The sequence below is a fragment of the Metopolophium dirhodum genome, chromosome 1 (genome assembly GCF_019925205.1).
Source record: "Metopolophium dirhodum isolate CAU chromosome 1, ASM1992520v1, whole genome shotgun sequence".
In the NCBI taxonomy this organism is placed as follows: Eukaryota; Metazoa; Arthropoda; class Insecta; order Hemiptera; family Aphididae; genus Metopolophium; species Metopolophium dirhodum.
This window is the reverse complement of record NC_083560.1, coordinates 16,751,233-16,762,917: the sequence shown is the minus strand read 5'-3', so window position 1 is coordinate 16,762,917 and position 11,685 is coordinate 16,751,233. Positions and strand designations below refer to the sequence as shown.

Below are 11,685 nucleotides of genomic sequence, written 5' to 3'. Positions count from 1 at the left end.
GATATAGGGTAAATACATTTTTTGTTTTAAATTTATTGGATTACTGTGCAACATGTTCATTATTTCTAAATAGAAGCATAATTTAGTGTTACAAATAAGACTTATAGGTATATAGGAAAATCAGCAAACTGGAATGGACGTAAAAAAAAATTGTGCTAATATTGTGTCAATACCAATATCAATATATTTTAAAATACATTAAATAAACACCCATGTTAAAGTATAAAATTTGACATTATATCAGAATGGCTAATTTCCACGAAATTATATGATTATAATAATTAAATATTATATTATAATCCCATATTAAATATAATATATATAAATATAAATATATTTATATTAATATAATTTAAATGCTTAATTATTTTTAATTATAATAAAAACAGTGCTTTAGCTTACAAACTGGTGGTCAATAAGAGCAATATTGAATTCTTAAATATAATATTATCAAGGTACATTTTTAAAATTAAATTTATCGTAATAATGTACGACAATGGAAAGTGACCCACAAACAAAAATAAAAAAAAATGTCTTAAGAATTACTGTCAAAACTTAAAAATGGAATTTGTTACAGACTATATCAATAGATTACACATAAATATAACATAAATAATTAGAGCTTGGATGTTATATTTGTATTTTGTTAAGTACAAAATAGGAACAAAGAGCTTCAGCCACAAACATGATTCGAGAAATCAAATATAAGGTGAATTAGAAATACATATTTGAAAAATAAAATACATTAAAGATATAATTACAATCATCATGTATGTAATATATTACAAATTTGAGAAGTTAAATATATATTTTAAAAAATAAAGATTCCCACAAAAAACCATACAGGATAGGTAATGTTATTTTATACCGTTATGGGTGGGAATGAATTTTTTGTTTGTTAACAAACTATTTTAAAGCAAAGTTCTTCTTATTACAGGAATTATTTTTTTAAATTATTTAAAATAGGTTCTATTAAATTATATACTGAATTTGTATGTTTAATTATTGACCGTTTTCCTCAACAATATTTTAGTCGTGAATAAAAATAAAACTGACACAAAAAATGAATGAACCAATTTATAAGATTTTTTTTGTTTTGAAATTAAAATAGGGAAATAACACCCAAACTCTAACAACAATATTTCCTTATTACTTATGACTTAAATACTAACTGAGTGGGTTTTTAATACTAAGCCTAATGTTAACATTTATCAGGATGAATAAAAGACACTTAATAGACCTTCAAATATAATTTATTTACGAGGGAAAAATTTAAATTTTAACATTGAACTATTATAATAAAAATTATTATTTATGATACTTCTTTTGAATATATATGTTGATATTTTTGTTAAATAATGTGTGTGCTAAAGTAAATTCTTGTAGTCTGCAACAGATATATAATGGTTGGTATATATATTTATTATTACTTAAAGCTTATTGAAAGTTAAAACAAATTAACAACATTTAGTAAACCAAGGAATTTTCTTCATAACATTTTTTAAAAAAAAATTGAAAAGGCATGCACATTAAATATTCTTGGGGAGACATTATTAAATTCACAACAATTATTGTTTAACAGACAATTTAAGTACAACTATTATCAATTTTATAGACTATAGACAATACATCTTTGAGCATATTTTTATTAATGCCATGAATTTTATTGAAAATGTTCTAAGTTGACTGGACATTTTTATAGAAAGTTTTAGCTGTTTAATTAATATAATGCCAGATTCATCGCAGGCAATGTGAAATCTTCAGTAATAATGTAAAATATTTGTACATTTCAATTATGTCCTTAGAATTATAATAAATTTAAAATAACATTGAGAATTATTAAGAAATAACATCAATTTGTGGAATAAAGTTCAATCTAAGTTAAATTTCTTATTTTAGTCTGTTACTACTTTCTTGGCCAGTAACAAAACATACAATTCTCAAATTATTGAGAAATGACATCAATTTGTGGAATAAAATTCAATCTAAGCTAAATTTCTTATTTTAGTTTGTTACTTCTTTCTATGTCCGTAACAAAACATAAATTTCACACAAACAAACACCTTATCAGTATAATACACACATTACATTCATTTGAATAGCATGAACGCAGTATTTAACTTCAATAGTAGAATAATATATTATTATACATTATTCAAAAAAAGAAAATTAAACAAAGTAAAATTAATAGCGTAATGAACCATAGGTTTAATTTCATTTAAAAGCAATTACAGATATGAAAACTTTATATTATAATAAAGTAAGTAATATGAAATGTGCCGCTTCACCTCTTCACAATGTTAGAGATTCCATCAACCACAAAATTTGATCCTTTTCATCCTGTAAAATAATTATAATATATCATAATAGTTAAAAAATATTAAATGTTGAATTTTGAATTAATTCATAAAATTATCTAGAAAATAAAAAGCGTTCAATATGCAAAATTCAAATAACAGTTTTAGTTTCAGAGTAATAAACCAATACATATTTCAATAAAAAAAAATTGATATTCGAGTTCAGGTTTGTGAACCTCTAACTCGAGTATCATATATTTTAACATAAGCACATAATATATTTATTGAATTATCATTAAATTATTGTAACAAATGTACATTGTAAATTAAATAATTTTGAAATGTTTATTTCATTACTTTTGGTGAACTATTGAAAATGTGTTATTCTGTGGATTTAACTCTTTATTAAAAAGAAAATAACAGTATGTTTTACTGAAATTATACAAAGAGATTAACGAATCACAAGTGATTTAGTATTTGCTTCCAGAAAAAATGTGTTATGCCAATACTAAATAACGTGAATTTATGTTATATAATATCTCTGTAACTGTATTGAATAATTTTTAATTTTTATGTTCAAAACTCATACAGGGAATACAAAATTGCTGACATTCTCTCATTGTATATCAAATTTACACTCACTAACAACTTCCCTTCTCTCATCAGTCTTATCGACCAGATAATTCTAATTAAAATGTAAGCACTATTATGTACAGTTATCATCTATTAATATATCTATATATCTATTAATATATCTTATCTCTTTTCCTTTTCTCATTATATTATTTAAAACTATCTATACCTAATCAACTACGATTCAGAATAACTAACACAACATTTTATTTTGTAAAATTGTATAATTGTTTAAACTTGTAATACCTTGAAATATGCTAACACATTTAAATTTATTAAATAAAAAACAAATTGTTGTGTAATTAGCACTGGGCAGTTGTGGGTTTATGATTCGGTGCACACGGTATCGAATCTTGTTTCTGGTGAAATTTTTTCAAGACCGACAGGCTTAAATATTATATGTTTTTCAGTTTTAAAAGATACACTAATATTATGAACTACCAAATATATTCGTAAGGTTTACCAACTTTAGGCGCCTATATACAACAAATTAAGTACAATCTAGTTATTTATTTACTAATGTAAAATTTAAAGTTGTCTTTCGAGCATTTTACCTAATAGGAATGTGTTTCATCTCACCGCAAGACTAATATTTTTATTATTGTACAATTATTATTGAATTTGCATACTGTGTCTGTTGGCAACCCACATGATAGACGGTTTGCTTAATAAAGTTGTGATACACAATTCAATATGTTTAAGTGTTAAAGTTGACAAAGAAGTCATTTAGTTGTTATTATAATTTTATAAATAAGAAATGCATACAATATTTTACTTTTTAGAAAAAATATGTTATACATAAAAATAAAAAATATGTTATACATAAAAATAAAAAATAATAAATTATTGGATACAACATTAGTTAATGATTAAGTCATTTTCTTTGAAAATAAATTGAAATAAAATTAACATAATATGATCAGAATTTAATAACCAGTTTGCATAAAATATATACATTTTTCTTTAATTTGTACTCAATTAGAATATGCACACTATTCTGGTCTTCTAGTTCTATACTTACTCAACATCTCAAAACTATCCTATATACTTTCTTGCGATTACTTTCTTTTAAAAATAGAGCAAAAATTAACGTCATACTAATTATGATGGAATTTTAGGTTTAGTTTTAATATGAATTCCTAAAAAACCCGTAGAAAATATATAAATTTAATGTTTTTATTCAAGCTACTCTATCATGAAATAGATTGTAGCCGTTTAATTGAGACTTAATTTAAATCAATGCTAAAAACTAGTTAATAGTTAATTTTTCTTACAAAGCATGCATTTTAATTATTAAATTAATTACCAGAAAATAAGGTAGTGTCATAAGATGATTGTTTTAATTTAGATATTTTTTATTATAATATAAGGTAGTATTAAAACAACAGTGTAGTTTAATTTAATTTTACAATGTTATTATTTAATAATTTAATTATTATTATTCATATTACGTTATCTGTATTTATACATACTTTATAATGTACCTACAACTGTTAAATATTTACACAATTTTTGTAAATGGAATTTTTCAATTATTAATAACTACAGCTAGGATTTTTAGGTATTTGCATGTTTTTTCCTTGAGTACAAATTGATTGGTTCTCAGATATGTCCACAATTTGAATTATTCTCGATTAAATAGAACAACTTATTTTTAGCATATTTTGAACATAATACATCTGATTGCATAATTAAATTTTTGAAAATTGTATGAAATTTTAAATGGTATTCAACTAAAGAGTGTCTACGATTATTCGGTTATTTGTTGAATTGTTGTAAATTTATTATCTAATCTTATCTTGGTTAGGCGACCTATAGTCTGATAATCGATTACATGTACATTGTTTTTGACTTTCATTATTACGACAAGTTTTAGGCAAATAAATCCATTGATCGTTCCAAATGCGGTCATTTGTGTTTCAACATTTGAAATAACATAATATTATCATTAAAGTAATATTCAATGTAAAAATAACTACTGATAATAAATATAATAAATGGTTATTTATTAGAAGGTAGGTTTCAATTAGTTTCTGATTTTTAAGTAAAAAGTATTAAATGTTATGTAGAAATAAAAGAAAAATTGTTTTTAGCATATTTGGTAAATAAAATGCACATTTTACAATTTTTTTTGACCTACAGTATTTTTTTGTAGCATTATTGAAAAAAAAATCCTTATTCTTTACTTCTTCTAATGATATAAAAAGCACTGTACTATACTAAGTTTAACGGAATACAAATAAGATTTCTAAATAGACTATTTGGCTATCTTCTTCAACCATTTAACCTAAATATTGATTTTTATTTTTTACACATAATTTAAAAAATAAAGTATTGATTATTATTAATTATAAGCCAAAAACCAGTTAACATAATATCTTGCCTGATAATTTGATTCTTTTGTATATGAATCGCGTAATGATGTCAATGCTGGCTTGAAATCCTCCAACGAAGTGCATATTTCTTTGACTTTCACTGGTGACATACGGATCAATTGATTCAATGTCGATAAAAATAACTCATGATGACTTGATTCAACATTTTTTTCCATGCCCATGATTATCGAAGTTATAGCTTCAACAACACCATTGTTAACATACATTTCTGTAAATATTATTCATATTAAAAATACTTGTCTATAGCAATGTAATAAGAATAGTAACTTACCCACTACATCGTCACCCATATGAGAAGTTGAGCAAATGATGAATGATGCTTTAATCTTCAATTTTTCAATGGGAGCTTTCAATGAATTGATAATCAAATCTTTACCTCCAAGGTCAATGAATTGCCAAAAAACACTACTGTTTTCACGGATCAGGCCTAAGCATTTTAAACATTAAACAATTAAAATTTATCAAAATAAGTAGTTACTATGAGTAAATTGATTACAACATATTTGTGACTCACTGGAAATCGCAGCTAGTGCTTTGATACGCACTTCATCGTTAAGATCGTTTTCCACCATAGAAATCAATGCTTTCAGATAATTTGGATTTTCCATAAACCTTTCTTGACAGTATGAATTATGCTGAACCAACTTAGCGATCAGTTCACACGTCTTAACGCGCACAGTTGGATGCTCAGAACGAATACACGGTAAAAAGATATGGAAACCACCAAGCTTTTCAAAATCTGAAAAAATTAATTTAGTTAGATTCATATACTCAAAAACAAGTGTATAAAAAAATGAAATAAAACATAGGTAACCATTAGCATAATCAATATTGTCAACATATTCCGCGATAACATCAAACGCAAATTCGTGTTCATCCACTTGTTTGTTATTGTCAAACAAAATATTAATAGAATTGTTCATTTCCTCGTGTACATTAACTGACATGGTAGACAAAACATTTGACAGAAATTTCTTTCTCTAAAAACATAATAAATAAAACACTAAAATATTAACTGCATCGCAATAAACCATATTATAGGTACTTAATTTATAAGTAGGTAGGTGCCGAGGATGGATAAATACCCAATGGAAAACCGTTTTATACCACGGAAATATTACATGCCTACCATTTGAACACGATAACAAAAATACTTGATACAAAATTGTGAAGAATGTCGGTTATTAAAATTATTAAAACTAAGTTCCCTCCAAAATTATGACCTGAATTCAAGCATTCAGCAATATGAACTACAAACGCATGTAAATCCTTTCATTCATACTTCAGTTCTGTCTTATTCTGCTTACCCAAATATTTTTCAATTTATCTATACACATTTTAAAGTAATCAACGTATAAGTATATTAAAAAGAGTACCAGCCTTTAGAAATTAAAAGAAGAAACTGGAGGACAACCAAGGAAAATTTCATAAAACAAAAAATATTGGAAACAATTAGGTACATAGTTAGTACCTTTTTTTAAATTTGTTTCTTAAGTACCTACCCAAGTATAAATTTCTACTAATGTTTTTTTTCTCAAATTATTTAGTTAGGTTAACTAGGTAGGTGTTTATAAAAATAAATGTTTAATAGGTTTTGTGATTAACAATTGTTCGTCATATTATGATTGAATAGGTAAATACTTGCAAAATTTCTGGTTAAAATAAATAATAAAATGACAGTGCATAGTTGAGTAAAAATGTATAACAGATTTAATAAATTTAGTCCTAAGTCTGTTAACACGTTGACAGAAAGTCATAATAATATAAGTCGCAATATGACGTTATACGACTGCTATAACGGAAAGTAATATAATATTTATAAGTCGAAAAAGAGCAGTTGCGTTTCTTACGGCATCACCACGTTGGATGTGTGACCAGCGTCCAGTTGTGATTTAGGTACCAACAAGTCGAGCAAAATTACTATCAAATACCTATTCTAAAAAATATTGTTTTTATGGATAGACCAGAGTGAATCACATATTATGTTGGACGTAACCTCTGTCAGTCAGAGCAGTGAACGACGTGTTCAAATGAAATGTTGTTTTTTTTTCTGGTACCCAACTACGACCCACACGTACAGAGTTCATCTCGACACCGCTCGGCAACCGCTGCGGTCGTTACGCTAGCAACGTAAGTGGGCACCATGTGCTGTTATACTCACTTCATCGCTAAATGTAAGCGCGTCGATATCCTGATGAAGGCTTATCGGCATCCCGTCGGCCAGGTCGGTGGCGTACCTGAACATGTCCTTGTAGCTGCGCACCCTGTTCGGGTCGCAGATGCCGGACGCGACGGCCGCGGCCGCGGCCGCGTCCTCCTCGGCGGCGCGGTCGATGGAGATGGCCGACGACGAGTGGTCCACCAGGTCGATGAAGCCGCCGGTGCCGCGTATCGCGTCGATGATGGCCGGGTGGCCGGAGGCGTAGCGCATCTGACGGCGGTGGTGATTGTTGCGGCGGCGGCGGCGGTGATGGTTGTCGATCGCGTCCAGGTCGATGATCTCGTCCTCGTTGATGATGTGCCGGTGAGGCGGCGGCGGCATGATGACGGCGGGCGCCGAATCGTCGTCGCTGGACGACGACGACCCGCCGATGTGGTCCTCCATGTGGCGGCGAAACGTGGTTGCGGCTGGAATTTACGGCGGCGGCAGTGACGGCGTGCGTGAGCGCGTGTCGGGCGGCGTGTGACGAGTGACGGCTCTGGCGGACGGTCGGTCGGTCGGTGTGCTCGGTGGGCTGTGCGGCCGCGCCGAAATCTATCGCTATTCGCCGACGCGGAGTATCGGACGGAAAATCGATACCGAACGAATGTCGGCGGCGGATGAAGCTGTGCGCGATGCGACGGAGGAGTGGGGCGGGAGCGCGGACAGCATGCGGTCTGCGTTACGCGTCGGATTGGGATCGACTCGAGTCGACGGTCGACGGCAGTCGTCGTTGGAATTGTAATAATAATAATAATGATGTGCGAGTCGCGTTATCGTGCGCCGTCGCCGCCGCCGCCGCCGCCGCCGCGATCAACAGGCCGGGCCGCGCGCGCTCTCTCGTTATCAACGACGACGACGACGACGACGAACAATATAATTTTATATTATAAATTATCATTATTTTTGTTTGTTGTCCGCAATGACAATATTTCAATAATATTATCGTTAATTTCGTTGGATGACGATTAATTTAACGTTTTAAAATCTTTTTAATAATTTCGTATTGTTATCGTTGTTGTTGTTGTTGCTGCTGCTGTTATCAGCTGCTGCGGCGGCCGCCCGTTTTCGTTTTCGTCGAAAACGACGTTTTACGTCGACGTGTCCTTGCCGCTCGCTCGGTTTTCGTTTTCCGTCACCCGCTACTGCGTACATTAAAATACTATAAAATAATATTATAACAATACCGATATTGATCGATGCGCTTGCGTTGTTACTATTTCTGAGCTGGCGGTTAACGGTACGACCGATTATCATTATTATTACCCGTCACATCGGCGGCCGTATCGCTATCGGCGATCATAATATTATTATTATAAATTAATATTGCAGTTTCCTGCAGAAATTAAATGCCCATTCAAATTCTGCCGATATGAATTTGGGGCTCGGAACTTAATTCGCTCAATAAAGTGGGCGTAGGCGTGCGCACAGGGGGGGGGGTATATATCAATATCGACATGAATAAAATAAATAAATTGAATAATTTATTTTCACAATTTGACGCTCTGCGTGACACCTAGTAGGCACTATTGGTAGATACCGCAGTCACGCCCGCAGATTAGTATAGCTCACTAGATACTTTTATAGTGACAATATTTTTGGCGATCTTTGCCCCTCTCCCCCCTCCCCCCACCACCAATTCCCTAACCATCTTTATGATGGATTTTTAAAAATATAAGGAATCATAATTGTTATAGATTACCTAATAATAATTAGATACATAATGGTTAATATAAATTGGTTATTAATTGTAATATAAAATAATTAATTGTTTGGAAAAATAGGTATCCCGCGCGTTTATTGAACTTTAAAACAAATTAACGTATATACATGACATTTTCACTGGTTGTTTATATTTGCATTTTCTATAGACGATAAAATTTTAAAAATATTTTAATTTGTTTTGAACTGTTTAGGAACATTTTCAGTTTCCAATTTTATTAGTATTTTTTTTCTATGGATGTAAAACTTTATTTGTTGGGTAAAAAAGTTTTAAAAAAATTTGATGCAAGACTCCTACTATATTGTTACAATTGAAAAATATTAAAAATCCTTGGTCACAGTTTTTATTTATAAGCATTTAAAGTTCAAATCATGACAAAATACGGAAAAATCACAAAAATTAGCATATTATTTTGAGTGGGGAATTCATAAACATTTTTTTTTTTTTAATCTAAGATTTGAAAATGTAATACAAAATGATCCATAAGTTTGTCTACAAGAAAGTCAAAATAAATTTTTATGAGCGTTTGAAATTCATATTTTTACAACATGTGATAATCATTTGATGTCTCATGTAACGATTTTCTTATTTTGTTGTAATTAAAAAACGTATGACTGTAGATACTTGAAAATTTCACTGAATGTTTATGTTAGCATTTTCTATACACGATAAAATTTTGAAAATAATTTGATTCTTTTTGAGCTGTTTGCGGACATTGTCAGTTTTCAATTTTTTTCATAAATATCAATGAAATTTTGTTTGTTGAGTAAAACAGCGTGAAAATTGAATACAAGGCTCCTGATATATTGTTTCAACAGCAGTTGAAAAATACTAAAAATATATAGGTACAATTTTTTTTTATAAGCATTTAAAGTTCGAATTTTGACAAAATTTATCAAGTTTAAAATTCAATAACTATTTTGTCGTTAAAAATTTATAAAATGTTCAAATTTTATAGCTAAGGATTGATAATTTTAAACAAGGGTCCACGTAAATAGGCAAATATATAAATTACTTTATTCACAATAATATCATCAAATATACTTTTTTTTTTAGTTAAGTCAACTATTTTTTTTCAATTAAATTAATAGACATTTTTAATACATTAATTAAGTTTAAATTAGGTTAACATATATTATACTGTTAATTTAACTTAACTTCAATTTATAAGTTAAGTTAATAATAAAAAAGGTGGGTAAGTGGATGTCGCTCTGCTGTACAGTAGGTGACAAGTGGGTCACTGTAATGAACGCGTTTTTAACCATAAATTGGGAAAGAAAATGTGTGTCAATATAATTTAAAAATGAAATCAGTCAAAAACAAATTTCGGTGGACTTTATTTTTTTTTTTACTGGTTAAAACGTAGTACCAGTCATCAGTGGAATTTACATGTTTTTCACAGGTAATAAATAAGTTGTACCTGTGGAATTCACAATCGCCAACCAGCTATAGTACCGTTGTTGGTTGAAATATCATTATAATATTATACCTATTTATAAACTTATAATATTATTATCGTATTATTACTAGAGCGCAGATTTCTGCGTGATAAAAAAAATCAAAATATGTAATAAAAAACATGAAATATATTACCTATTTAACGAAACGTTTTTATTCGACATTCATATTTTAATCATATAAAAAAGATATAATTAGTGCCTACAGAATGAACGAACGTGAAATACCTACTAATCACTGGAGTAATAAATTGTTTGGTAACAGATATGGCGATAATATTATATCAAATATCGTTTAGGTACATATTTTAGTACCTATATACCTATATTATGTTGTCTTATTCATTGCGACGTTCTCTGAGGTGGCGGTATTGCGATTTACGAACACATATTTCCCAAATAATAATAATAATTATTAGGTACAACTGCCAATATGACTGCGAATAATTAGGTAAGTATGAAAATACAGAGCATGTGACCTACTATCATTGGTAAAATGTTTAAAAAAAATATGCATTTACCCAAAATAATGCAAAGTTTTGTGATGATTATTAACATTTGATTTAATCGATTATATAGGTACTGTGACTTTTTTTGCAGACAAGATACCTAAATCAGATATGATCAATATTATATTCTGCCCATTTTATTTTATTTTGCAATTATTTGGTATTTTGTGTCTTGTAGGACGTGTTTAAATGAAAAAAAATTTTGTCTTACTTTATTTTGTACGCTATTATATTACGTAGGTACCTAATGAGTTCGATACAAGAAGATAATCTGTGCACATAATATATTTGGGCGTCGTATCATTAAACTATTATTAAGATGACAATAATTTTATTATCATTTCACAAACCGGTTGGTATTGATGGGGATAATAATGGCGGAAAATTACCAGATAATTCGAGAAAATTTCGGAAATATCACGACTCTTCTCCAGAGCGCCCGAAAACATGAAATAATAATAGAGATTATT

General features: G+C 29.5%; 1 protein-coding gene across 2 annotated transcripts; it reads right to left on the bottom strand.

Annotated features, from left to right (window-relative positions):
- Positions 1 to 217: 217 nt before the first annotated feature.
- Positions 218 to 8,350, bottom strand: LOC132934523 (uncharacterized). Of its 2 annotated transcripts, XM_061000841.1 has the most exons (7): positions 7,488 to 8,350; positions 6,141 to 6,306; positions 5,841 to 6,065; positions 5,598 to 5,753; positions 5,314 to 5,534; positions 2,289 to 2,340; positions 218 to 1,387 (listed from the first exon to the last, which is right to left on the bottom strand). In XM_061000841.1, the coding sequence occupies exons 1-6, from the start codon at positions 7,929 to 7,931 to the stop codon at positions 2,293 to 2,295; spliced, it is 1,260 nt and encodes a 419-aa protein (XP_060856824.1). In that variant the 5' UTR covers positions 7,932 to 8,350; the 3' UTR covers positions 218 to 1,387; positions 2,289 to 2,292. The 2 variants fall into 2 exon arrangements, with proteins under 2 accessions (XP_060856824.1, XP_060856823.1); XM_061000840.1 differs by lacking the exon at positions 218 to 1,387 and having other exon boundaries at positions 2,184 to 2,340; positions 7,488 to 8,346.
- Positions 8,351 to 11,685: the final 3,335 nt, after the last annotated feature.